Source organism: Mastigoproctus giganteus, chromosome 2 (assembly GCF_048544385.1).
Source record: "Mastigoproctus giganteus isolate SK-2022 chromosome 2, ASM4854438v1, whole genome shotgun sequence".
Lineage (NCBI taxonomy): Eukaryota > Metazoa > Arthropoda > Arachnida > Uropygi > Thelyphonidae > Mastigoproctus > Mastigoproctus giganteus.
Window position 1 is genome coordinate 25827423 of NC_143576.1, and position 25736 is coordinate 25853158.

The 25736-nt window shown below is 36.1% G+C and overlaps 1 protein-coding gene across 3 annotated transcripts in view; it reads left to right on the plus strand.

The window, feature by feature from the left end:
- Positions 1-25736, plus strand: part of Rbcn-3A (rabconnectin-3 alpha) — a 980796-nt gene that overhangs the window by 221322 nt on the left and 733738 nt on the right. For all 3 annotated transcript variants that reach the window (XR_016547873.1, XM_090388469.1, XM_090388476.1), the window contains exons 11-13: positions 6635-6841; positions 15957-16126; positions 23085-23197. Coding sequence is in view for 2 of the 3 variants with exons in the window: in XM_090388469.1 (XP_090244595.1) it covers positions 6635-6841; positions 15957-16126; positions 23085-23197 (490 nt within the window). In the remaining variant the exon portion in view is untranslated. The remainder of the gene's footprint in view (positions 1-6634; positions 6842-15956; positions 16127-23084; positions 23198-25736) is intronic.

A 25736-nucleotide genomic window follows, 5' to 3' on the forward strand; every position in this document is an offset into this window, starting at 1 on the left:
GCAAATTTGATATGTGCACTTAACTCAGAAGTTAAACTGTAGTGGTGGTGGTGGTGTTGGTATTATGCTCATTTGTTATAACTGGTGGTTATGCTGCTATATATTTCTGCACTATTACTATTAGTAGTGGCAAACAAGTCAAGAACACAAGCTTATACAGCATCAGCAAAAAACCCCTTCCCATTTCATCAGTTCATTCCCTTCAATCATTTGCCTAGCGTTTCCTTGAATTTAATTAAGCTATCCACTGCCACAACAATAGATGGAAGTTTGTTCCAACAATCAGCCACCCGCCGGCTAAAGGCAAACTTCTGCACATTTATTCTCAAAGTGGATGATGGTTGCAACAATAATAATTTTATAATATTTTATGAAATTATTTTTTATTAATAATGAGATAAATATTATTACTATTAATTTATAATAATAATATTTATCAATTATTATTATTATTATTATTATTAATTTGATATTTATCAAAATTATTTTTTGCACCCACTTCTTTTTGCAACCATCCTTCTTCAGTTTGAATTTATGCTCCCTGATGGTGTAGTTTTAGCTAGAGGAAGAATCCTATCAGCATTGAGCTTGCTCAATCCATTCAATGCCTTAAACACCTCAATCAGATCATATTGGAGGTGGCTAGGCTCCAGATGCTGCAGTTCGCAAAATTGAAGTCTTTCTTGGTAAGTTTTTTTTTTTTTGTTATGTAAACCCCAAACACGAGAGGTATTAGAACCTATAGTACTTAGTACCGTGCTTGGGTTGGAGGTTGAGAAGACAAAAGAAGATATTTATTGACATTGGACTTGAACTTCTGTAGACTGTAATTTTCAAGAAATAAGTATGAAGGAAGGTTGTTCCAGAAAACGGTAGTTTAATGAATAAATGAGGAAGATGAAAAGTTGGTTCTTTGAGTTTGGAGTTGGACAGTAAATGGATGTTGGCTAGTGGTGGCACGTTTTCAGACTGTTTTGAAAGAGAGAGCTGGAATTATAGAAACCAATTCGGAAGAACAGTGCCCATAGAAGTATCTGTAGAAGAGGCATGCAGCAGAAACAGTACGTCTATCAGACAGCAAGTGGAGAGACTCTGTTACACTTGCCAGACTCTGGTAAGTTCATCCCTTTGTTCCCCTTACCAATCTCATTGCATTTCTCTTTACTAGTTTTACCTTTCTTGGTAAGTGCACCCCTTTGTTCCCCTTACTAATCTTGTTACATTTCTCTTTACTCACTCTAGCAGCTCTACATCTTCTAAAATGTATGTAAAATGTCCAGACCTGCATGCAGTGCCCAAGATTGTGTGGGCTGACCATTGCCTTATACAATGGGATAATCACCATCTTATCCCTGCTAGCATAATTCCTATATATCATTGATAAAACCCCATGAACTGGCCCCATCTACATCCTTCTTGAAATGAGGTCTCCAGACCTGTATACAGTACTCTAGGTGTGGCCTGACCATTGCCTTATACAAGGGAATAATAACCTCCTTATCCCTGCTAGAAAAATTCCTATATATCATTGACAATACACCATGAGCTACTCTTGCAGCCCGTCTGCATTGCTCAGAGAACTTCATATCTGCCTGCACAACCACCTCCGGGTCCCTTTCATTCTCTACCACTGTCAGTGTAGTACCACAGAGTTGATACGTTGTTCTGGGGTTGCTGTTTCCCATGTGTAGAACTTTATATTTTTCAATGTTAAACTTCATTTGCCACCTCTCAGCCCATCTGCTCAACCTTTCCAGATCCTGTTGCAGCAGCATAGTGGTGTCCTTGACAACCCTGCCTACCTTTGTATCGTCTGCAAACTTCGACATTAAGCTTGATATACCATCATCAATATCATTTATGAATACAGAAATAATAACATTAGTCCACGACGAGCAGTGTCCATTGATTACCACTCTCTGTCTTCTCCCCCTCACCACTCCTTTATCCACAGCAGCAATTTGCCTCCAATGCCACACTGCTCCAATTTGTGCAGCAGTCATCCATGTGGAACAGTATCAAAAGCCTTTCTAAGATCCAAGTATATAATATCAAAGTTATTCCCTGCATCCAGTTCCTTTGTGACTGCATCATAGTATCCAATCAAGTTGGTCAGGCAAGACTTCCCCTTAACAAAACCATGCTGTGTCTGAGTCTTGTCTAAATGATCCTGCAGTGCTTCTTTAACTAGTGCCTCCATTAATTTTCCTGGAACAGAAGTTAAACTCACAGGTCTATAATTACTTGTGTCAGCCTTTGATCCTCCTTTGTGAATTGTGGTCACATTTGCACATCTCCAGTCTGTGGGTACCTCCCCTGAGTCCAAGGAAGCTCTCATAATTATGGCTAAGGGTTTATTTACTTCCTCTGCTGCCTCCTTTAATATAACTGGATAGATCCCATCCACCCCAGGTGCCTTTCTTGTGTTTATCTTCAACAATTTCTCCTCCACTTTACTCTCAGTTATTACAAGATTCTCTAGCTTACTGCTAGAGTTGAATACACCTCTGGCTTTCCCCTCGCTAAATAACTCCATGTGTGAATGTCGATGCAAAATATTCATTTAGTTTGTTAGCTACCTGAGCAAGATCATCAACAGTTGACCCATCAATATCAAGTGGACCAATCTGATTCATCCCCTTCCTTCTAGAGTTTACATAAGTAAAGAACTCTTTTCTGTTTTTCTTTGCATCCCTTGCCAAAGATCTCTCGTAATCTGCCTTCGCCTGCCTAACCTCCTTTGTAACTTGGTTACAGATCAACTTGTATCTATCATAGGCTTCTGTGTCATGTGTTAATTTGTATGTATCCTATGCATGTTTCTTCTCCGCCATATGCCTCATCAGTTCATCTGATATCCATTTAGGCCTAAACCTTGAACAATATTTCTTATTTGGTATGTAAAGCCTAGTAGCTTCCAAGATAAGTTCTTTGAATGCTTCCCATTTTGCATTTGCTGTTGGTAACATCATCAGTTGGTCCCACTGTATAGAATTTAAATACAGTCCATCGTAGTCGCCTTTACGAAAGCAATAACCCTTCCCTTTACCCCTAATGGTAGTTACCTCTTTGAGTAAATCCCAGTTCAGCACACTGTGATCACTGCCACCTAGTGGTTCATTTATCTGCAGATTCTTAATGCATGAAGAATCACTGCTGATAATCAAATCAAGAGTACTCCTCCCTCTAGTTGCCTCCCGAACATGCTGATGTAGAAAACAATCATCCAATAAATCCACAAAAGCCTTGCTAGTGTGTGAGTGACTAGCCCCCAAATTCCAGTCAATATCTGGGAAATTAAAATCTCCCATTACAACACTCTCCGATTTACTGGCCCACTCTATTTCCCTGTACAGTTTCTTATTATACTCATCAGAGTCATTAGGCCTATAGCACACTCCTACTCTCAATTTTGATATCCCAATGCTTATGTCACACCAAACTGACTCGACACTGCACTGTCCAGCAATGTCCACTGGCTTCACTTCCTTGGATTTTATGTATTTCTTAACTAATAGCATAACCCCTCCTCCCTTTCTATCCGGTCTGTCCTTTCTGTAGACGTTGTACTCCCCAAATTCCAGTTCTGCATTCCTTATATCTGTGTGACACCACGTCTCTGATATCCCAACAATATCTGCCTTTGATGTTTTGAGCAATACCTCAAATTCATCAAATTTATTTACTGAACTCCTAGCATTGGTGTACACGCAAGTATACATGCACCTATTTCTATTCTTAGCTACACTAACACAACCCATGTGTTTACTTGTACCGCAATGACTCCCAGCAGTCTCTGAAATATCCTGCATCTTGTTTTTCAGGCTTCTGCTCATTCCAATAGAAGCAGTGCAAGAATCTCTTTCACCTCTGCCAGTGGCTACTGTTAATCTATTCGTCTTTGTCTCCCCACCAAGCTAGCAGTTTTCCGACCCACCTAACACTGCCTCCATAGCATCAGCAAATATTCTTGCACCCTTTCTATTTAAGTGTATCCCATCCATGTAGAAGCAATCTCTCCTGTTAACAAGTACAGTCCAGGCTGAAAAAAATTCTACCCCTTGAGCCTTGAACAATCTTTCCAGGGCCGAATTGATCGACAAGGCTCTCATCATATACTCCCTCCTATCGTGTCTGGGCAGAATTGCAGACACTTTCAAATTCAACCCTGTTTCACGGCTTTTTTTCAACAGTGAGCTGTACTTGTTAAGCAGTTCTGCCAGTCTCCTACTCTTGATATCATTAGTGCCAACGTGTACAACTATATCACCTTTTGTGCCCTTAAAAGATATCTGCTTTACAACGTCATCAACCTTTGCCCCTGGCAGACATACCCTGTTCCTGTTCCTCCTATCCTTTTTACAAAGCATGTTCCCCGTTTCCCTGACAATAGAGTCACCAACAACTATTAGTTCCTTTGGGACCAGCTCATTCTGCCCTGGGGGTTGCCGCTGTGTTGCGCGATGACCAAGTGCAAGCTCTGGCGTTGATGTGGGCAGCTGAGAGCTTGATGGGCCCCTCAATTTAGTTTCTTCGAGGGCATCCACCCTGTCCTTCAAGCTCTCATATAGGCCCATAAGAACGCTGAGTTGTTGCCTGATTTCGATACACTCCTTGCATCGCGCGCACACGCACACACACACACACACACACAAAGACATCCCCCATGGCAATATCATGTCCCGTACCTGAATGCTCCACAAACATCATGCAAGCTGTGCATTTTAGAAGGCTGTGATTCAGAAGGCAACTGCCCTCCTCAGTTCTCCTCTGAGCCACAGCACTTCCATTAACTTGAGCCTTTTGTTTTTCTGCTCTGGTCTGAGTCATGATTTCTTTTAATTTAAATAAAATTTCAATTTCAGTTTATAACCCTAACTTATCTCCCAACACAGTTATAACAAAATATATATTTTTTAGTGTCGAGTATTAATTATCTCCGAGTTCCCTTTATATAACTTCCGTATCAGTTATGTATTAATTAATTATGTTACGTTTGTAATCTAAGTCGGTATATGTATTTAGTTAAAAGTACAATTTAAATGCCAACGAAGTTCAACAAGTTTAATAGATTTTACCGATCACTGAAAATATTATAACCTATACTATACTAACGCTACCTAGGTTCAATATATAACGATCGTATGACAAAGACAAGGGCAGGAAGTTACGAACTGTAAATCTATGGACACTTAAGTATTAATTAACTTTCAAATCTCTCTGTCTCAATTCAGAATAAACTAACGATCCTTACTAGGTCTATAAGCTACTTACAAAAAATAATTTGATGTAAAAAATATTCAATAAGCGGCTAAATATGGCTAAAAAACTTCTCGTTCAGCAGAGTTGCGACTTGTAACACGTGGATACCCTTACCGATACTTTTATGCAATTGCAAGGCCGAGTAAAGAATAAATACACCAAATTAATCAGAATATCACAAAATAATGCTATACTACTAAATTTAAATCAAAAGTTTTAGAAAAACAATAATTTCAAATCAATAAATAAGAAAAATCCACAGCGGCTTTGAACACGTCTGGCCCCTACTAGCCTCATCAGCAGACTCGACTGTTGATGATTCTGCTCAGTTGCTGACAATACATATTTTGCTTCTTTATTTACATATGAGAAATTTTTTATGGGATGCTAGAAATATATCAAATTACTGAGAGCTAAATGATTTGAGAACTGACAGGAATGTAGGAGAGAAATAGTTGAAGCTAAAATAAGGCACCTGGGCAAATGGGATCTATCCAATTCTGTTAAGAAAGCCAGGAAAAGAGCTTAGCAGACTTTAGAGGTTACTTTAAGCTACTTAAATTTAAGCTACTTTAAGAGGTTAGTTTAATCATAAGTATGAGAACATCCCTCAGTTTGGAGGTTCTCCCTATGGACCTGAGATGTGCAAAGGTGTCCCCAATTCACAAAGGGTGATCTAAAGGTTAAATGAGTAATTAGAGACCAGTGAGCTTAATATTTGTCCCAGGGAAAATAATGGAGTCATCGGGTCACTGATTAAAGTAATTCAGGACTATCTAGACAGGAATGGAGTTATATGGCAGTCACAGCATGGATTTGTTACAGGCAATCTTGTTTGACTAATGTTATTAGATATTATGACAGCACAGCAACAAAGAAAAATCCTTAAAAAAAAAGCACAAATGAAATGCACATTTTGTGGCAAACTGTTTTTACAGTTTGACAAGCAATACTAAATGTGAATTGCATATTCAGGATAAAACATCAAACATATGCTGGTCAGTCTGTAATACTGGTGAACAATACAAGGCTTCCACACCCTGTGCCAACTATATACCATTGTCGTAGCAGTAAAGAATACTGAAAGCCAGGTCCAGTGAATATTTTATATTGTGATGTACTTATATTTTGCTTAAGAAGCAGTTATTCACTCTTCCATTGATATAATGCCAGAAGTGTTTTTCTTTATTTTATAATTTTTGTTATTTTATTATGTTGAATTCTTTGCATAGGGTTGGTAATTTTACTTATGTATTTACAGAAAATTAAATAATTATAATTATAGAATTATATAAAAATATTTTATTTAACATTGTTTCTTAGGGAGTTTTACTTCTGTCAAGTAACATTTATATTATTTTTTTTATTGCAGATATTCCACTTGTGCCAAGTATTAGTGGTGGAAATAGCAAAGATCCCAACTTTGTGCTGCATTGGCTAAATAACAAAGAGATGGCTTTCACTCAAACTGCTGAATATCTTCTTCAGGAGATAAGCCAGAAAGTTCTGCAAGCAGAAACATCACAAGTAGGAAGTGAACCAACGGACAGCGACGAACAAGAAAGTCAAAAGGATGGAAGTAAGCTTCATAATAATAGTAGGGTAGGGCATGAGATCACATCCAGTATTGTATCTGAAACCAAGTTATCCACAAGTGCCCTTTTAATTTAATGAAATCTGCTTGCTCGGGTTGTTGTGTGCTAATGAAGTCTTAATCAGGTTCAGGCTTCCCTTAATCAAAATAGTAACTTTCATTGTTCTGTGTGTTGAGGATTAGGTGCATGAGATTATCAATGGTTTGAGCTTCTCCTTTAAGTAAACACTGTCCATAGAGCGGTCAGAATCCAGTACTTCTTTTTACAATGATTTTTTGGTCATACCAAGGAAGTGAATGTCACAATGAGCAACCAGAGCTCATAATTTCATTATTCCATATTAGAAGGAGAGTAAAGAAAAGAAAAGAAAAGAAAAGAAAAGATGTATCTCTCTCTCTCTCTCTCTCTCTCGTTTTCTTTTTACTTCTGAGAGAACATTGGCAATTTTCAGAACAAATATTTGTTGGAGATATATATATATATATATATATATTTTATTTATTTTTTTTTTTGTTTTGTATATATGTATACAGGGTGCAGAGAAACTCTACTGACAAACTTGAACAGGTGACAGATGGTACCAAAAGAAACATTTTTTGTCGAGTAAACATAGTTCGTAAATGAGTCGTTATAGCAGCAGAAGCTATTAAAGAGTTGTAAAAATCGGAACAGCACATTCAGTAATTTAATGTTGTTTAACGTATACAAACTATTTGCTGTTGCACACAAAATAGAAAAAACAATTCATAAGGTGCTCAAACTGGTGACTGTGATCTTCAATGCATAACTCACACCGACGCATCATTGAATGTTGTAGGCATTGGAAGTTCCTGGGATTATCTTGTATCTCTGCACTTGCTGCAACATTCTGTGCTATAAGTTCTTCCACTGTGTCGACTGGCATTTCATACACAAGAGTCTTCATGTATCCCCAAAAGAAAAAGTTCGAACAAGTCAGATCAGGCGACCTTGCTGGCCAGGCTACAGGTCCACTTCGACCAATCCATCTGCCTGGAAAGGTTGTATGTAAGTGTGCGCGTACACATCTGTCAAAATTTGGTGGTGCGCCATCATGTTGGAACCACATTTGTGCTCAGACAATCAGAGGAACATCCTCCAACAACCCTGGAAATGTGTGCTCTAGAAAATGCAAATAGAGTCGTCCCTCTAAACATGCAGGCAACGTGTATGGTCTGACTAAAGAATTTTGCACAATGCCAGCCCATACATTGACACTAAACCTGTGTTGGTAGCCATTTGCACGGGCATTATTCTCTGCCTACACGACTGTTGCGGCTGTGAACAATCACCTCTTGGGTGAAACATGCCTCATCAGTGTAAAACACATTATTGGCAAAATCAGGCTGCAAGTTGGTTTCCTGTAAAAACCAGTGGGAGAACTCGACACGGTGGGCAAAGTCAGCAGGTTCTAGTGCATGCACTTTCTGGCATCATAAAGAATGTAGTCCGGCTTCGTGCACCACATCCCACACCAAATGATGCCGCACATCCAATCTGTGTGCAACATCTCTTGTGCTGGTAGAAGGAGTATAGTATTAGTGAAGATCTGCAAAACCTGTTCCTCAAACCAGGGTGTCCTAGCAATGTGTCGACATCCAGTATCATGCATATTCACGCCAAAAGAGCCACTGTCCTACAGTCTTTGGTGTATTGCAGCAAATGTTGTGTGGTGAGGCAATCTTCTGTCTGGGAAGCGTTCTTAATAAATCCTGCGAGCCTCTCTTCCGTTTCCATTTGCTGCGCCGTAAATTAATGGATATCCGCCATTTCTGCAACAGTGAAACTCTCAATATCTGTACCCATACTGAACATAATATGACATTACACTTTTATGCTATTAGCAGCAGATATGCACCACTCTGAGAACCTCTCAATGCATGCATACGTTAATGTTGATGGTAGTCGTACGTTCAAGCACTATGTTATGGATTGTTTTTTTCTTTTTTGTGTGCAATGGCAAATGATTTGTATGCATTAAATGACATTAAATTACTGAATGTGTTGTTCTGATTTTTACAACCCTTTAATAGCTTCTGCTGCTATAACAATTCATTTACGACCTAGATTTACTTGACAAAAAATGTTTCGTTTCGTACCCTCTATCACCTGTTCAAGTTTGTCGGTAGAGTTTCTCTGCACCCTGTGTATATATATATTGGAATTATGTCTAATGACATTTAGATTTAAATATTAAATAGCATAAATGAGGGTATTGGCTTCTGTGTTAATGCTATTGTCCTGTGACAATTAGACGTATGTCTAATTGTCACAGGACAATAGCATTATATGTATATATAATGGGCTATATATGTACTTAACACTTATTAAATTATGGTACTACTAGGGAGCATCAGGTTTGTAGTGACCCCAACCAACCCACTAGTTATATGTAAATCTAGCCCTGGTACGGATAGCCTTATATATAAATATATAACGTAGATACATATAAAAACAACAATTAATGTAAATTTAAAGAAGATTAGAGAAAGCTGGAGAAATTAGCAAAAGTTAGTGAAAATTAACATTTTCCCTCATGGCCATACCTCCGCTACTTCCTCAGGGGCTTTGAGCACACATATAGCCATACTAGAGGAATGTTATACATACCCGTTTCTGTAATCTCTATACCAATTTTGCTAAGTTAACTTTAGGTGGATAATTTGGAATAATGAAAGTAATCTTTTTGAATGTATGTACTTAATTTTAAATAAACAAGGTGGTTTACGTATATGACAGCAAACTGTGATAAGAGATTCAAAGACCTACAGGTATGAATCAGATTGAAATATTATAGTACCTCACCTCCATATCCTGTGGTGGTCAGTCTGAAAATGTTCAATTTTCCTACCTTCATTAGGTTTTATGTGTGTAGTACTATTTGTTGCGCAGGTGTACCAGGTTTTATCCAAGGTGATAGTTTACCTTGCCGTAGGCAAAATCTAATGCTTTATATTCCTGAGAGTGGGCTGGATGTTAATTATAATGTAAAGCTTGGGGAATTGTATATTTTTGCTTGTATTATTATGAGAAGCAGATACAATATGATATCAATTTAAGCCAAAGATGAAAAATAATAGAAATAAATGAAAAAAAAAATGGCTTGGTAGTATTAAAATTAAACTAAACTAATAGATCTTAAAATTAAACATGTTATCTGTAGGGGGGGGTGGACTGGCAACGCTTTTCAAAGGCATGACGGCCCTGTATGTGCCCTTGGCGATAACTATTTACAAATATATACAGCCTGTTTCATTGTGAATATTAACCCTGTGGTTTCTCGTTATATTCCATGCTTGTAAATAAATCTCATTTTAGTGGAATGCGATATACCTGTATGGTGATGATGACCTGTGTATTTACATTCATAGTGTTAATAACTCTGCTAGTGGGGTATGGTTTTGGACATCCAGGTACCATGCGAATAGGTGACAAGCCTCATCTATGTGCAATTAACCTGGGGTTCAAATGAGGGCCAATTTGCAGCTCTAATTGGAGGATTTTCATGGAAAAGATTTTTTCCAAGATACTATTAGGATTAATGTTAGTCGGTTGTTTGAATTTAGCATGTGCGGCTGTGTTTATGTGGCGTCTGATGTAATTGTCAGGTATATTGTTATTGATGAGGGTATTTTTCGGTTTTATTAAAACTTCCATCATGGGCTATTGCATATGTGTATAATTCTGTTAGTTTGATTTCTGATCACGTTTCCATGTATATTTTTGGCTAATTTAGGTTCCCAGTTAGTTAGTTTAATAGCTGGGAAGCTAACCAGTCTCTTTTATCATAGTGTCTGGTGTGTACGAAGTTGTTTGTTATTGTGATTTAATTATCTAGGTAGGTGGCTTGTAGGTTGCTTTCTGTGTTGGTTCTTTCTATAGTCAGTTCTTCGGGATAAATTTTCTTAGCCATGTTGTCGAAATCTGTATAGTTGATGACAAGTACATCTTCAATATACCTGTAGTATGTGATGTCTTCTTTAATCTTATTTTCATAAAAATAGAGGTTGTCTATGGAGCAAGAATTACTAGAACCCATAGCCACACCTCTTATTTGCACATAGATGCTATTATCTATCTGTATGTAGTTATTTTTCACATTAAGGTTGACCAGGTCTATCCAGTACTGTTTTTTACATTCTAGTTTATCTTGATATTCTATGTCTATATTCAAATGTACTTTTATCAAATTGTTGTGTGATGTGCTGGTGAACAAGTTTTTGAACTTCAACTTCAACACTTCACTTGGACTGAACTATAAGCAATTTAGTCCATCTAAACTAGGAAGTAGTGACGTAAGCAGTAATTGGAAAAACAACAGCTTTGCACAGTGTATGCAAAACCTTATGGTTCAGACCTCAGTCCTGATAGGAAATGCAAACAGTTTGAAAGACAAATTTTCTCACTTTGTTAGACAAATGATTCAGATGAGGAAGAAAGGTAAGGGGATTATCAATCAGTAATACAAGGAATTTTGTGATAGTTACAAAAGCGAGAGATTTACCGTTAATTTTTATAGGAGGAGGAAGGGTTGGTGAAAGGGTGCCTTTGAAGACCATGTAAATTTTACTGTGAGAAATAGTAAGTTTGTTAAGCATTGACCAATTAGAAAGTTGTTGAAGAACAGAATTTGCGTTTTCTTCTAACGAATGGCGAGAATTTCCATAAAAAGGAAGCACTAAATCATCTGCGCATGCAAGTGATGAATAATTTTGGAAAACCTTTAGCAACCATTGGTTGAGAACAGGATTCCAAAACAAGGGTCCAAGAATAGATCCTTGCAGACATCCACATAAGACTTACTGAGAAATTGTGTGAAAATTTGATGAAACCTTAACAGATCTATATGAAAAATAATAACTAATAAGTTTGTATAGGTTAGCAGGACAGTTCAGAGTTCTGAGATGCTTGACAGGAAGGCAGTCAAAAGGGTTCCAAGTGATTAGTGGAATTGGAAGATTGATAGAGACAAAAGATGAATTTGGGGCAGATAGATTATAAGATGAAAAGAGGAGATTCCAAATTACTGAGTATCGAACATGTAATATCAGAGTGGACATATGCACAAGTACCACCTTTGAAGCAAAAGAAATCATACAGCAAATAATCAGGACAGATGGGATGAGCAGTGGTTGAATTAACTGATAATTTGGATTTTTGTCAGAAAGAGTAAATGTAGCTTCGCATACTGTAAGTGGAAACGGACATTATTGTGATTGGAACTGAGACCATGTATATTTGTGAAATAAATGAGGAAGTGTTTGGGAGATTTATATATTTTTGCAGTTAAGTTTGACTATTCATGATGTATTTAGTAGTAAAGAAAATGTGTGGTAGGTACGTTCTATGAAGTGATGGAATTTTTGTATATGGCATACACACAGCAAGAATATACCCAGTTCCTTTACATAATATGGCCTCAACAATGCCCCCTGCATATACCTTGTAGCCAAGTGTCTGTTCTCTCTGATTGTCACTCAGTATAAACCCTTGAAATCATTAATTTATTACACTTTATACATAAACATTTATATACATTACTCATCAAGGTTTGTATAAATCTAACATACTTTAATTAACTGCCATAGAAATATGCTTTACTAAATATTAAAAACTTGGTTATTATAAGTTCTTAAGTATTGCAAATAAACAAGGTACATAGATTTACAATTGTTGGATGCTCGTTTCTTCTCACTTACATTGATCACTCCTCATCTTTATCTGACAATGTAGTTACTTCACCTTGGTCTCTTACCATTTATGACATTGTTTTTAAGTTATGCATTACTAATACCATGGCGCCTCCATAGCCAGGTGGGCAGGAGCAGCAGTGCGTAGCACACACTTCTTGATTAGACCGGGGTTCGAGCCCACGAGCCACCAAATATGGAGGATGCGGAAAGGTCAGGGGATGACCACCGCATATCCCCCGAGTGCTATGGCCTTAGTTGCTAAAAACCAAATAACAACAACTAATACCGTCTGTTATACATCAGGATAATATAACCTTCTCATTACATATTAGCAATTATTTAAAGACTTACCACCCAATCTAACATTCCTTGATTAGTTTCTTAACCTTGGTAAGAATCACACTTCATCCTATTGACTGTATTCAGGAAGGTGGTATAAATCTCTTAACACAATATGTATATACCTAACTACAAATGGAACTTAATCCTTCCAACCATTGATTGTCGCTACTTGGGTACACTCTCTGTCGTTCTATATACCATTAATTCATTACTTTCTTGATTACTTATACTGGCTAGAGTTTATTCTACTAAAGAATTTTTATCTTAGACTCCCCTTTAATTCTCCTTTGTTTCGAGTCATATACATTCTATCCCATATCAGCTAATGCTACTATCTATAGTTCAAATATTAATATCTGTCCTCCATAATCTACTATAAAGTCATTTATATAGCTCTGTCTGTCTAGATGAGTTCACCATTATTACAATTATAGTCCCTCTTATATTAGCATAATAGTAATTAATAGTTCAGCACTTGCTTGAATAATGCTTCTTGCCTTGAACTACTGTTGCTCCTTCTTGCGTCCACTTTATGTCCCTCACAATGTTGGATCAGTCACCATTGCATCTCTAGACAATATATTTCAGGCATTCGATCACCGATAGGCCTGTCGGTCCTAGGTGAAAATACTCGTTTCTACCCATTCTTCTTATTGCCTTGAACTGCGGGGAGTCTTGTTTCGACTCGGATCCGTGGACTGGTTCGACTTTCCTTTCCTTCACTGGGTGCGAGACGGCTTGATGGTTTCATTCTTTATCTCCATATTTCTGTACGCTCCTCTTGTTCTACTTCATCACGAAGTTGACATTATTCTTCACTCTGTTCCATACTATAACTAATCACTACTATACTTCTCAGCTTCCCGCTACTGCATTTACAGTTCACTTCCCTTTCCCAAAATTAACTTCACCTTATATAGCTTCATTTCTTTTGCACTTCCCCACTGACCTCCGACCTCCCAGCTTTGTCAGGACCACACTCCTCTCTGTCTGTCTGTCTGTCTCACTCAATAACTCTCTCTTTTTTTGTTTCTCCACTTTTTTCCCACCTTTTTGATTGTCATTTATCTGATCTCTCCCACCAATCACATCAAATCTCCTTTTTCTTAACTTCTATTTCCCACCTATTTTTCTTACTAAAAATAACACATTCTTTACTGCTATTTCTAATTGCTTTTAAAATTCCTTGCCCTACAACCCTCCCAGAGAATCGCTTACACCTGCCTTCTTCCAGAATTTGTCATGGGCCTTCACTTATTTGGCAGGACCACTAAGCTGTCCCTACTGCTAGGCTTGCAGTGAACTCCTTACTGGTCCTTATTTCTGGTGTCATTTTGTCATTCTAAGTGAACCTTTAAGTTACCATTATCTATGACTGAGCTCTTAATCGTCCCTTTGTCAAAACTTTGTGTTGTTCTAAGTGCCTTCACTTAAATTTATACTAACGTTAATGATAAATTTAATCCTCTTTTAATTACACATTCAGAGATTCTGATACACTTACCTATGTAAGATCTACGTCTTACAATACGCCATTCAGACTCTTTCCAGTTACTATCTGGCAGAGTAGAGGTAGTGAGATTATATACTAGCTAATCTGGATGTCTCCTAGAGAAGTAATAGTATCTAACATGTAAATATCAGACTGGAACAGATCAATCCGAAATAGTGCAAGGAAGCCACAGGCTTTCGCTGCAGTGGCAAAAAAAAAAAAAAAAAACTCGCCACCCCAACCAAGTAGATAAGAAAACACAAATTATATGCTTCTATCCTCATACAGGTAAGTATCCAGTTGACACTTGAATTTACTTTAACTGTCAGCTTTAACTACCTGTGAGGGCAACTTGTTCCAGCCATCAGTGACCCACTGGCTAAAAGAAAACTTCATTCAATCTATACCTCAAGCCCTGTAATTTTAATTTATGACTCCTAGTTCTGGAATAGGTTCAATAGGTTCAGTTCAATGAACTCTCTAGTGGCCAGCTTGTGAACACTGTTTTATAGCTGTACCCTTGAAATGTAAGTAAGATTGGATCTCACTTATCATAACCTCACTTATCATAGCGGAGACAGAGAAATCCCAGGTGCCGTCTGACATGAACATACTTTATCATAACCTCAAAAGACATCAATGATACTGTAATGAAAGAAATGGGAAGTTTCCAAAGCTTTGCTCTAGAGACTGAACATGGTTTCACCACTTGAAGCCTATAATAAGCAAAATAGTGGTAATGTATCAGTTGATGAGATCATCTACCATTTGGTACTGCCTTGATACAGAGAGAGATCACATTCCTCGGTGTGGTGTGACCACTGTGAATCAACATAAGCAATCCCTGCTTATGTTGATTCACACTTGTGTAGTCACCTCCACTATACTAGGTGCAGTATTCCAGGACTTGCACACAGAGGTTATTTCCAGGGTATTAATAGTCAAACCATTGTGAAAATTCATGAAGAGGTTATGGTTGTCACAGAATTGGATTTCACCGAAATTTGGTTCACTTAACTCTAACATCACCTGAATATCAGCTCCATCAGTGTTTTAGACTCCCAGGTAGCATGTCCTAGCCTTGTCATGTCTGAGAGAATGTCTGTGACAAGTCTCCAGGACAAATGACCACACAAGAACCAAGATTGTGAATGTTGTCATTGTGAATACAATGACAACATTGCAGAAATTATATATACAATCTAATGCAGGAATGCTCCATTTCACAGAGTGCAAATTTTATCCCTGTGATTTATAGAAAACAAAATAACATGATTATGGTTACTTCAGATACAAAGAATGTTAGGTGAAAAAGGGATGGATAGATGAAATGGATGGGATTTGTTTTTGGCCAACACTGTATAAGCTTGCTTTCTTGCATCACTTGCCACTACTACTACAGACTGAAGTATATCTGAAACAGAAATGTAATGAGCTGCAGTACTCCAAGGTTGACCATATTTGTAATTCATAACTGAATTCACATTATAATTGTAACTGTTTTTTTATTTGAGTTTTAGATGTTTGTTTCATACAGCTGAATTATTTGTGCAGGTATGAAGCATGCAAGTATTAAAATAACAAAGAGTAAAAGAGGAACTGGTCCTTCTAAAAAGTCTGATTCCCAGGAGACTGTAGAAGATGAAATTATGAGTAAGCAAAGTGTTTCTACTGCTTCTTCTTCAGCGTCAATTGCTACTGATGTATCAAATGGGACATTGCAGGTTAGTGACACCGTCCACATTTATTTTGAGTTTTAAATAAATGTAATTATTTACAAAAACAAATTAAGGAATATATAGTAAAGAGAAGACAGTTTGCTCAAGAAAACAGAAATCTTTTTTTTTTTTTCCTTTCTTTTTTTTGTTTTTTTCTGATTCCTTCCTTCCTAAAGTAGAATAAGAATTATCTATGTTTGCACTACACTGTGTTCCTTATGGAAAAATTTAAAGCATGTTCAAAGTGACACTGTGTGAAATTTAGAACTACATGTCAGGCATAAACAAAATAGTGAGCTGAACCTAAATTCCCTTGAAATATAAAATAAAAATTTGTCCGTTTGATTTGATTTGATTTGTCCCTTCATCTGATCAGGGTAGTAGTCAGCCTTCAAAAATATTCTTAATCTAATACAGGGTCCATTAGAAGCAGTCAACACATTTTGATTGCAAACAGTTTTTTTATTGAATCAAAAAAAAAACACAAAACAAAACTCACTTATATGTATCTTTATTATATATTTGGGAGTTTAATTTTGTAATTATTAAATGTAATAAATATGTTAACATCGTTATACTCTCTTTAACCAGAGATCAAAACATGTATTCATGAAGAAATTGCTGGTACAGCAATTTCTTCATGAATACATGTCTTGATATCTGGTAATTTTTGAATTATCAGTCATACATGCTGCCTCTTGATTTATCCCATAAAAAAAAAATCAGGTGCTGTACAATCATAGGAATGAGGAAGCCATGAAACATTTTGAAAGTAAGAAATAATCCTGGAAAGATTTTTCATAAAAATTCATACTCACTCTTCTCATTATAAGATGTTGCTCCATTGTGTTGGTACAATATCTTGTCTACATTATAAGTTCTTCAAACTGTAGTCAGAACTGAATCGTATCATGATAATATTTTATGATGACTGAAACTGCCTAGTTTTCATTTTCAAGAAAAGAAAGGACCTGTAGTCTTTAAATTTTAAACAGCACACCATGCCGTCACTTTTTGGCAAATGAAGTAGCAATTCATGAATTTGACTAGGTCCAGTAGGATAATTCTGTTTCATGATGTTGTCATTCAATTAGAAATGTGCTTCCTCAGTCAAAAACATTTCTTGTAAAGTTCAGGTATCGGCTCCATCTAACTGCCCAAAACACATACAGAAATGTAATCAGCTTATTTTGTCATTCACATAGTTCCTAGCCAGTGATTGGTGCAGGAGTACAGTAGCACACTGGTTTGAAATGATCATGGTTCAAGCTCACATGACTGCTAAATATGGTAATGTTTGTATTCTTATCAAAAATGATTACCAGTAAACTCCTTGGATTTATGTAGTTGTGCTAAAATATAACCAACTTGTTTCCCCCCACGAACTGAAACCATTTTGTTTGACTGAAACTTTTGTGCATGAATAATATGCTTCGAGGACTCTCTGATAAATATATCATAGGTATGAGATTTGATCGGATCATTTCTAACAATATTCAGCAGAATGTTGTTAGAAATGAGAGCTAACTTGCTCTGTGTTCTCTGGTATATTTATAATTATGTGGAGTTCCCAGTGGCATTGTTTGTGGTTTTTAAACCTATGACTTGATGGTATTGATGAATGACATGTAATGAACAGAAAAATGTTGCTGAGAATTATGATGCATTGTAAAAATAGACTTAAAAAAAAAAAAAAAAAAAAAACACTGTACATGTGAAATGCAATGTTGGATGTTCTATATCTTCATAATGAAGTGATCTTCCTCGCCTCCAAAAAGCACTAATAAAACTTGTTTCTGACAGGCCCTTTATAGTAGAAATTCATGACTCAATAAATGCAGTAATACAGTACTACCTTTAAAGCAAAAGGTATCATATGTTGGATAATTAGGGCATTTGTGTTAGTGGTGTATTATTTGTAGTTGAGAGAACCAATAATTGCTGATTGCAGATAGAAATAGAGATCATTGAGTTTAGAACTGAGACCAAGTGTATTTGTGAAATGAATTAGAAAGCTTTTTGGGAATTTTATTTCTTTTCATAAGTATATTTATATTCAGCAGAATGAGTTAAGGAAATAAACTTAAACAGATTTATCCACTTAGCTGATTTATAGAGCTTCTTAATTTACCGTTATGTAATAGACTTAATAATAATAATAGCAATAAGAGCTTAATTGACAGTATTCACCTCACTTAATCTGCTTAATTACATGGTATTGAAGTGGAAATTAAGTTTAAAATAAGTTAAAATAAATAAAGACAAAAATGTTAAAAACTTGTAATTAAAATTTGCTCAAGGAAGAAGTGCACTGAAGAAGTTTAAAATTTTTAACTTATTTTAAACTTCATTTCCACTTCAATACCATGTAACTAAACAGATCAGTTGAGGTGAGTACTGTCAATTGCTATTATTATTATTAAACAGATTTACCCATTTAAAAAAAAAAAATCTAGTTACTGCATTTGCATATCTCTTTTAATAATTTAACCAGCAACATTCTTTAAATTTATTCTTATTACCCACTTCTGCAACACTAGGCGAAAGTTCATTGTTGCAGTCAGTTATTCTCTGGGTGAAGACAAATTTCTGCATATCTATGTTTTGCAGAAATCCTTTTTCAGTTTAAATTTAAGAAGAAATTTAATCTTAGTAGTAGGAAAGATGTCATCACTATTTAGTTTACTCAATTCTTTTAAAGCCTTGAATAATTCAGTTTTTCTTGAAGAAAACACTCTTTTGTGCTTTCTAACCCCAGGGGCTCACTTTTGGTGAGTATGGGCTTGTCACACCCAGGGTCCTGAGCTGGATATCATCATTCTTCTCTTTCTTGGTGATTCCCTTCTACTTCTGACTCTCTCTCTCTCGGGTAATTCAGAATATTTTTTTTTTTTTTTTTTTGGCTGGTGCACATAAGCCTCAGGCTTTCTTGCACCATAGCTAATAATGATAATAATAAATAGGATGCAATGGCCCAGTGGACTACCAGCCTGATGGACCTGGGCTTGAATCCCACCTTGGTGGAAGTGAGTGCGGCTCCATTACGCCAGCAAACCAATATGATGGGTGATAATAATAATAATAAAACATCACAAAAGTTACTCCATTGTACTTACCTTCCCCAAGGGCAGAGTGAAGGCTGAGGCAGACAGTGGTGCCATCTGGTGTCACTCACGAGAATTAAAAAATAATAAAAACCACTGGACATAAGCCGAAGCTAAACAAATTCACCTCCATAGATGATGTTGCAGAGAAATATTATTCGTACTGCATCGACTGTGGCAGGATAAAGTCACTCGCATTCAGGCCTTAGGCAAAGGAGTCGACTCAAAGTTGGAGACTGTCTCCCGAGCAAGACAGTGGAGCAAGTGGCGCTGTCTCCCCCTTAAGGCTACCACAAGAGAAGGGAAAGACCATCCAGCCCCACCAACTGGACTTCCTTTCTGTGCAACTGCACTAGTGATCACCCAGGAAGGAAGAAAATGCCAACGCATGAAGTGCAGCATTTATATGAATACGTTCATCATGCGAGCATACTGTGAAATAACCAGGCTAGAGACCGATATGACAATGTTGTATGTGGTTGAGACTACATACCAGGTCGTTGGAATGATACCCGGATATTTAGGTCACCGAACAGCAATTAGCAGACCAAAGAAGGACCATCATGAAGAACTTAATAGCTCCTGCCATCTTGGAAAAAATCCAGCAGGATGTGAGTGATCAACTACAAATCACAAAGAATATGGTGAATATGGATCCAGAGAAGGAAGAGCAAGAAGAAATACAACCGAGTAGCTGAAGTGGGGATGTTTTTATTTCTGAAGTTAAAGAAGGGGCTGCATGGAAAATGTTTACAGTTATCAGAAGAGGTTGTAAAGACATTGGAACTTCCATGTTTTTGAAAAATGGCAGAAATGTTGGAGCAAGTGCATTTCATCAAATGGGGACTACTTTGAAAAGGATCATCAAAATATGGATGATTAATAAAGGTGTTGGGGAAAAAAAAAAATTTGATCATTCTTTATTGAACAGCATGCATGGTATTATTTGTTAATCAATTTGTAATTAATTTAACAAGATAATTAGCTACTTTTCACTTCTGTTTTTTACAGAAATTAAAATATTTAAATAATTTAAGAAATTAATTACTTTTTTTAAATTCAATTAATTTAAATTGAATTTGAAAATCCTCAAGAAAAATCATTTTAATTTACTATTCACTCTGTCTTTATGGATCTTCATTATGCTTGTCACAATCATTTGACCTGTAATGTACTCCAATCTCATTTTTGTTTTCCCAATGCTTATGTTACACTAAATTGACTCATAGGCAATCCATGTCACTTGGTTGCACTGCCATAGAATCTGTGAACTTATTTAAACAAGGCATAACTCTTTCACTTCTGTCCTGTTTGTCATTTTTGTACACATTGTACTTACCATATTCAAATTCATAATCCTATATGTTTGAGTTTAACCATGTTTTTGATATATCCCTTAAATTTTAACATATGCTGATTTAACCAGTACTTCAAATTCATAAAATTTGTTTACTGTATTCCTGCCATTAGTGTGTAAGAAAATACATGTTTGCCTGTATTTGCTCTTATTAACTCATAGCTGATACCTTTGCTTGTTCTACAAAAGTGCTCCCACCATGCTTTGTTATTATCCCTGTACTTTGTTTTCCAGTCTGCTGCATGTCCCAGTAGAAGAAATGCAAGAATCAGTTTTGCCTCTGTTAATGGCTGTCATTAATATGTTAGAATATGTATTTCCCAAAATAATCAGTGTCTGACCCAACTGACATTGTCAGCATCAGTAAATATTTTTTGCTCCTCTTCTATTTCCTATCTCTGTAATAACAGTTCCTCATGTTGAAAAATACAGGCCATGCTGGGAATAATTGTATGAGCCTTACTCGGTCTCATCATTGTACTCCTTGTTATCATGGTTCAGTGCGGTGTACTGTCAGTTGACTGATTTGTTTATCTATTTTAAAATTATATCTGAAATTGTAAGAAATTTTTAGCTTGCAATTTTTTTTTTTTTTTTTTTTTGTCATAATCTTAAAAGACTAACTCACACTATATGATAGAAGAGATGGAATCAATTGTCTTAGAGTTACAGAGATTCAGCGATTTCTCTGTGGGATATAACTCACACTTCAATTTTGTATACTTTAATTAACACTTGGGTAGGCATCTTCTCTTGTACTTACTATCCATTTATGATAACTGAGAATCTGTCAGAGAGGTTAGATACAAAGAGAGTCACTAATATGAGAGTAGGAGATTTGGTTTTTACTGGAAGACTTTACTTTGCTGGAGTTCTATTTCCTTGATTCATGTGAAATCTGAATATTATCTCCATTCATGTTTTAGATTTTATTTGGTAACTGACCTTGTTTGGTATTAGAAGATGGTCATGCTTTTTTGACTGTCATCACAGAATTTTCATTATCAACATCAAACACTACCAGATATCATAATGAACATCAAGCTTTACTGGATATCATAATCAACATCAAGTGCTTCCAAATGTTTTTCACATGTTATGACAACAAATCAAACTGTTCATCTTCCATTGTATATTTAGATGAGTAATGCTTTTACAGAGTTTTGGGTAGTTAAATATATTACTCAATGACATATTTTAAATACCGGACCATTTTGTTGCATTCCACTGACTGCTTGAGTAGTTAATCTTTTCATTAATTTATTTTCATTCAGCTTTGGTGAAATTTTTTAAAATATTTTTTATTATCTATTTTTTTGATGATTTAGACATTAAACAAATAAGGTGTATACAGTCGATTCCGGTTATTTGGGACACATTGGGACTAGTGCATTTTGGCCTGATTAAGCGGCTGCCCCAATTATCCGAACTTTCACGTAAATAGTTAAAAATACAATGTACTCCCCCCCCCCTTTACAATTGGTTCACTGTTCAATCAAATCACATTATGATGGAGTCACCATTGTAAAGTACCGTTCACTATATGATGTGTAATAAGCGTCGGTCATTGTGATCACGTTTGTGAATTGAATTTTAATTCTAGTAAACAGCGATTCTAATTAGCAAAAATAGCAGGAATATTATTCATAGGCTATAAAAGTAAAGATATAAATTTACCCTTTATTACCTTACCAATTAAAAAATTAAATGATACGTGAAATTCGGAAGAATATATGTGATAATCGGAATAATTAATACGTACTGTAATATGTACATACTAACTAAACTAGTTGACATTTGTGGGTGGGGGTTAATATTTAAAACAGTAAAAAGATAAGCAATCAATAACAAAGAACACCACACACACAAATTGCAAGTAGCATGATACGCACAAGTGAGAACGGAGTAAAAAATTACGAAGCTTTAAAAATAGGAATGAAGAGAAGAGCCTAAAAATTATTTTTTTTTATATGATTGAAGATTCCATAGAAGTGTAAACACATTTCACCATAATAACCCACAGAATTCCAGCTGTTGGTATCATCGCAAATTCAATAAGATCGAGTTTACTATCAGTTTATGATAGATTTCACTAACACAAAAGCCCAATAAACAGGTGACTGCTAATTGTTTTTATTGTTTTATGGTTGTGACCTCCAGAAATTCGACCAAACTACATAGTACGGTTGGGGACAATCGTAGGGTAATCTTCAGTGCTGTGGTCTTCTGCCCCGATTAAACGGCATTTTGTCCCAATTAAGCGAAGTAAATCCTAGCTATTTTCTCAATTGGGTTCTGTTTTTTAAGATTTGCCCCAAATAAACGGCTGCCCCCGATTAACCGTTGGCCCAAATAACTGGAATCCACTGTATATTTTTTGAAACTAGATTAATAATTTTAAATGTTATAAATGTGACATGAGGCTACAAAGGACTATCGTTATTATCTCTCACTGCAGAGTATAAAATTAATTCCCTGAAAAGCAGTTTTATTTATTTTTTAGGTACCCTCTGGTGATCTCCTTGATAAGAAGCTAGAAATTTATATGCGACTTTGGCATCAAAGTGCTGATCTCCTGTTTAGTATTCATCCTGTTGATGGTAGCTTTCTTGTTTGGTGAGTTCCAGTTTTCCATTTATATATACAATATGTGTACATACACACATGTGTACATGTTTATACATATTCATATTCTGTTTCTTAGTTTGTTTAGAAAACTTTGGAAGAAATAGCCGTCTATTTCTATCCTAAAGATTTTAGGATAGAAATAGACGGCTTCTGCCCTGGGATACCATAATGGCTCAGGGTGTTGAATTAACTAGACAACAGAGAATTAAAATTTTATGATTAAAGCATATAAAGTTTATACTTGGGTTTTCCGGGAGTATAATTTTCCATCCATGCTAGTGATGGCCCTGGATACTATAGTTATGTTGAAAAGGAAAATAGTCATATGCAAATAAAGAATGCTAATTGCTAATTAAGAAATTGTTGGGATTGAAACTAATATTAAATAAGGCAAAAATTAGTAACGTTCATGCATTAGAATTTTCTTGATTGGTAGGAATGTTGAAGGTATAAGGCAAGAAAAAAGCATATGAAAGAAGTTGTGTATGGTATTTTAAATGCAGATTTTTATCTATCGTACCAGGCATTCCAGGAAGTTCTAAATGTTGGGGGGAGGGAACATATATGCAATGTTTAATATTTCTGTTAAATATAGTCTATATTTCTTTACATAATAATAATAATTGACTCTAACTCTGTGATATGTGGGTGATCGTTTGGCTTGCCACATAATTTCACTGTTACTATAAATTATACTGACATAGTCGTTATATGACTTAGTCAATAAAATAATAAAAAATAATAGAATAAAATAATAAATAAATCAGAAATAATAAAAATATAAGGGAAGATAAAAAATAAAAGATATATAAAAAGTAGATAAGAAAATTGACAAATTATGCACTTCCCTCCTCACATAGATAACTATCCAGTCCTTGGAATTTCTTCAAACCTTCAACCTCAATTATCTGCTGAGGCAGCTTGTTCCAGTATTCAGCAATTTATTGGCTAAGAGAAAATTTATGGCCTTCATTTCTGCAATCTTTTTTAATAGCCAAATTTTGCCTTCATTCATTTTCTGTGGGCTACAGAGCCTTATAGACCTCAGTCAAGTCTCCTCTAAGGTGCTTGGTTGCCAAGCTCTGTAGCCAACATAATCAGTCTTTCCTGATATGGTTGCCCTTTTGCAGATCTCACTGTTCAGGTTGCCCATCATTAGACTCTTTCAGGGAGCTCAAAGTCCTGTTTTAGATGAGATCGCCATCTTGGACACAGTAGTCCAAGGTTCCCTTATAGTTGCCTCAAGCAGTGGGATTATTAACTTCCTATTTCTGCAGGTTGTTATTTTGATAAATCATCGATAGGACACCATAGGTTTTCCTGACTGATTGTTTACACTGCTCGGAGAACTTCATATCTGCTCATATCATAACTCCCAAATCTCTTTCTTCCTATACTGTTTTTATTTCAGTTTCGCCAAGTGTATAACTTATTTTGGGGTTGCATTAAAATATAGCTGCCATTTTTCTAACCATCCATTCTTGAAGCCTGTTCAAGTCATCCTGAGGGAACACTGCTTGGCACTGATCATTAATGACTCTCCCAATCTCCATCTGAAAATTTTGATATCACAGCTCTCTCTCCCTTTGTCAATTGTCATTTATGAAAATCAGTAAAAGTGACCCAAGAACTGATCCTTAGGGGAACCCACACCTGACATTAACAATCTGAAGAATATCTGTTAATCTCAACTCCCTGCCTTCTGCCCACTTTGGGATCCATCTTAGAATCTGGCCAGTAATCCTATCATGTTTTGGCTTATACTTAACCTCATAGGAGAGGTCATGAGGGACCTTGCTAAAATAGTAATAAACTATGTAGAAATTATTCCTTATATCCAGCTCAAAGTAGCTTACTGGGTTAGTTAAATATGATTTTCCATTAACAAAACAATGTTGTGTGTATTTCAGAATGCTATTTCTATCTAAATGGCCTTGGATTGCACTTTTAATCATTGCCTTCATGATTTTCTTTTCCACTGAAGTCAAACTAACTGGTCTGCAGTTACCAACTTCACTGTTAGAACTGTCTTTATGTATTGGTGATGCAGTCTCACTTCTCCAATTCAAAGGAATCTCCTTCCTGAGTCCAGTGATGCCATTATAATTAACCTCACTGGTTTAGCATGTCCTCTGGCCTGCTCCCTCAAAAATATTGGGTATGTGTCATCAACACCTGAAGAGCATTATTTGTCTTTAGGCTCAAAAGATTTTCTAATGAACACTCTTTCTAATAAGCTTTTTCTAATAAACAATCATATGTAATTTCAAAGTCGTAAATTTCATATGTCTCAGCCTTACTCACACAGCCTCTCCTCTCCATTCAGGGTCTTTTGCCAATAAAGATTAATGTGATGTACCTATTCAATTCATCAGCATTGACTAAAACATTCTTACATCTACTACACAAGCATCCAATTCTGATCCATTTTCTTCTTTGTATTCGCATACGTGACGACTCTTTGTCTCTATTCTTTACTCTCTTAGCCAGTGCTTTCTCATATTTAGCTTGGAAGTGTCTACCTTTT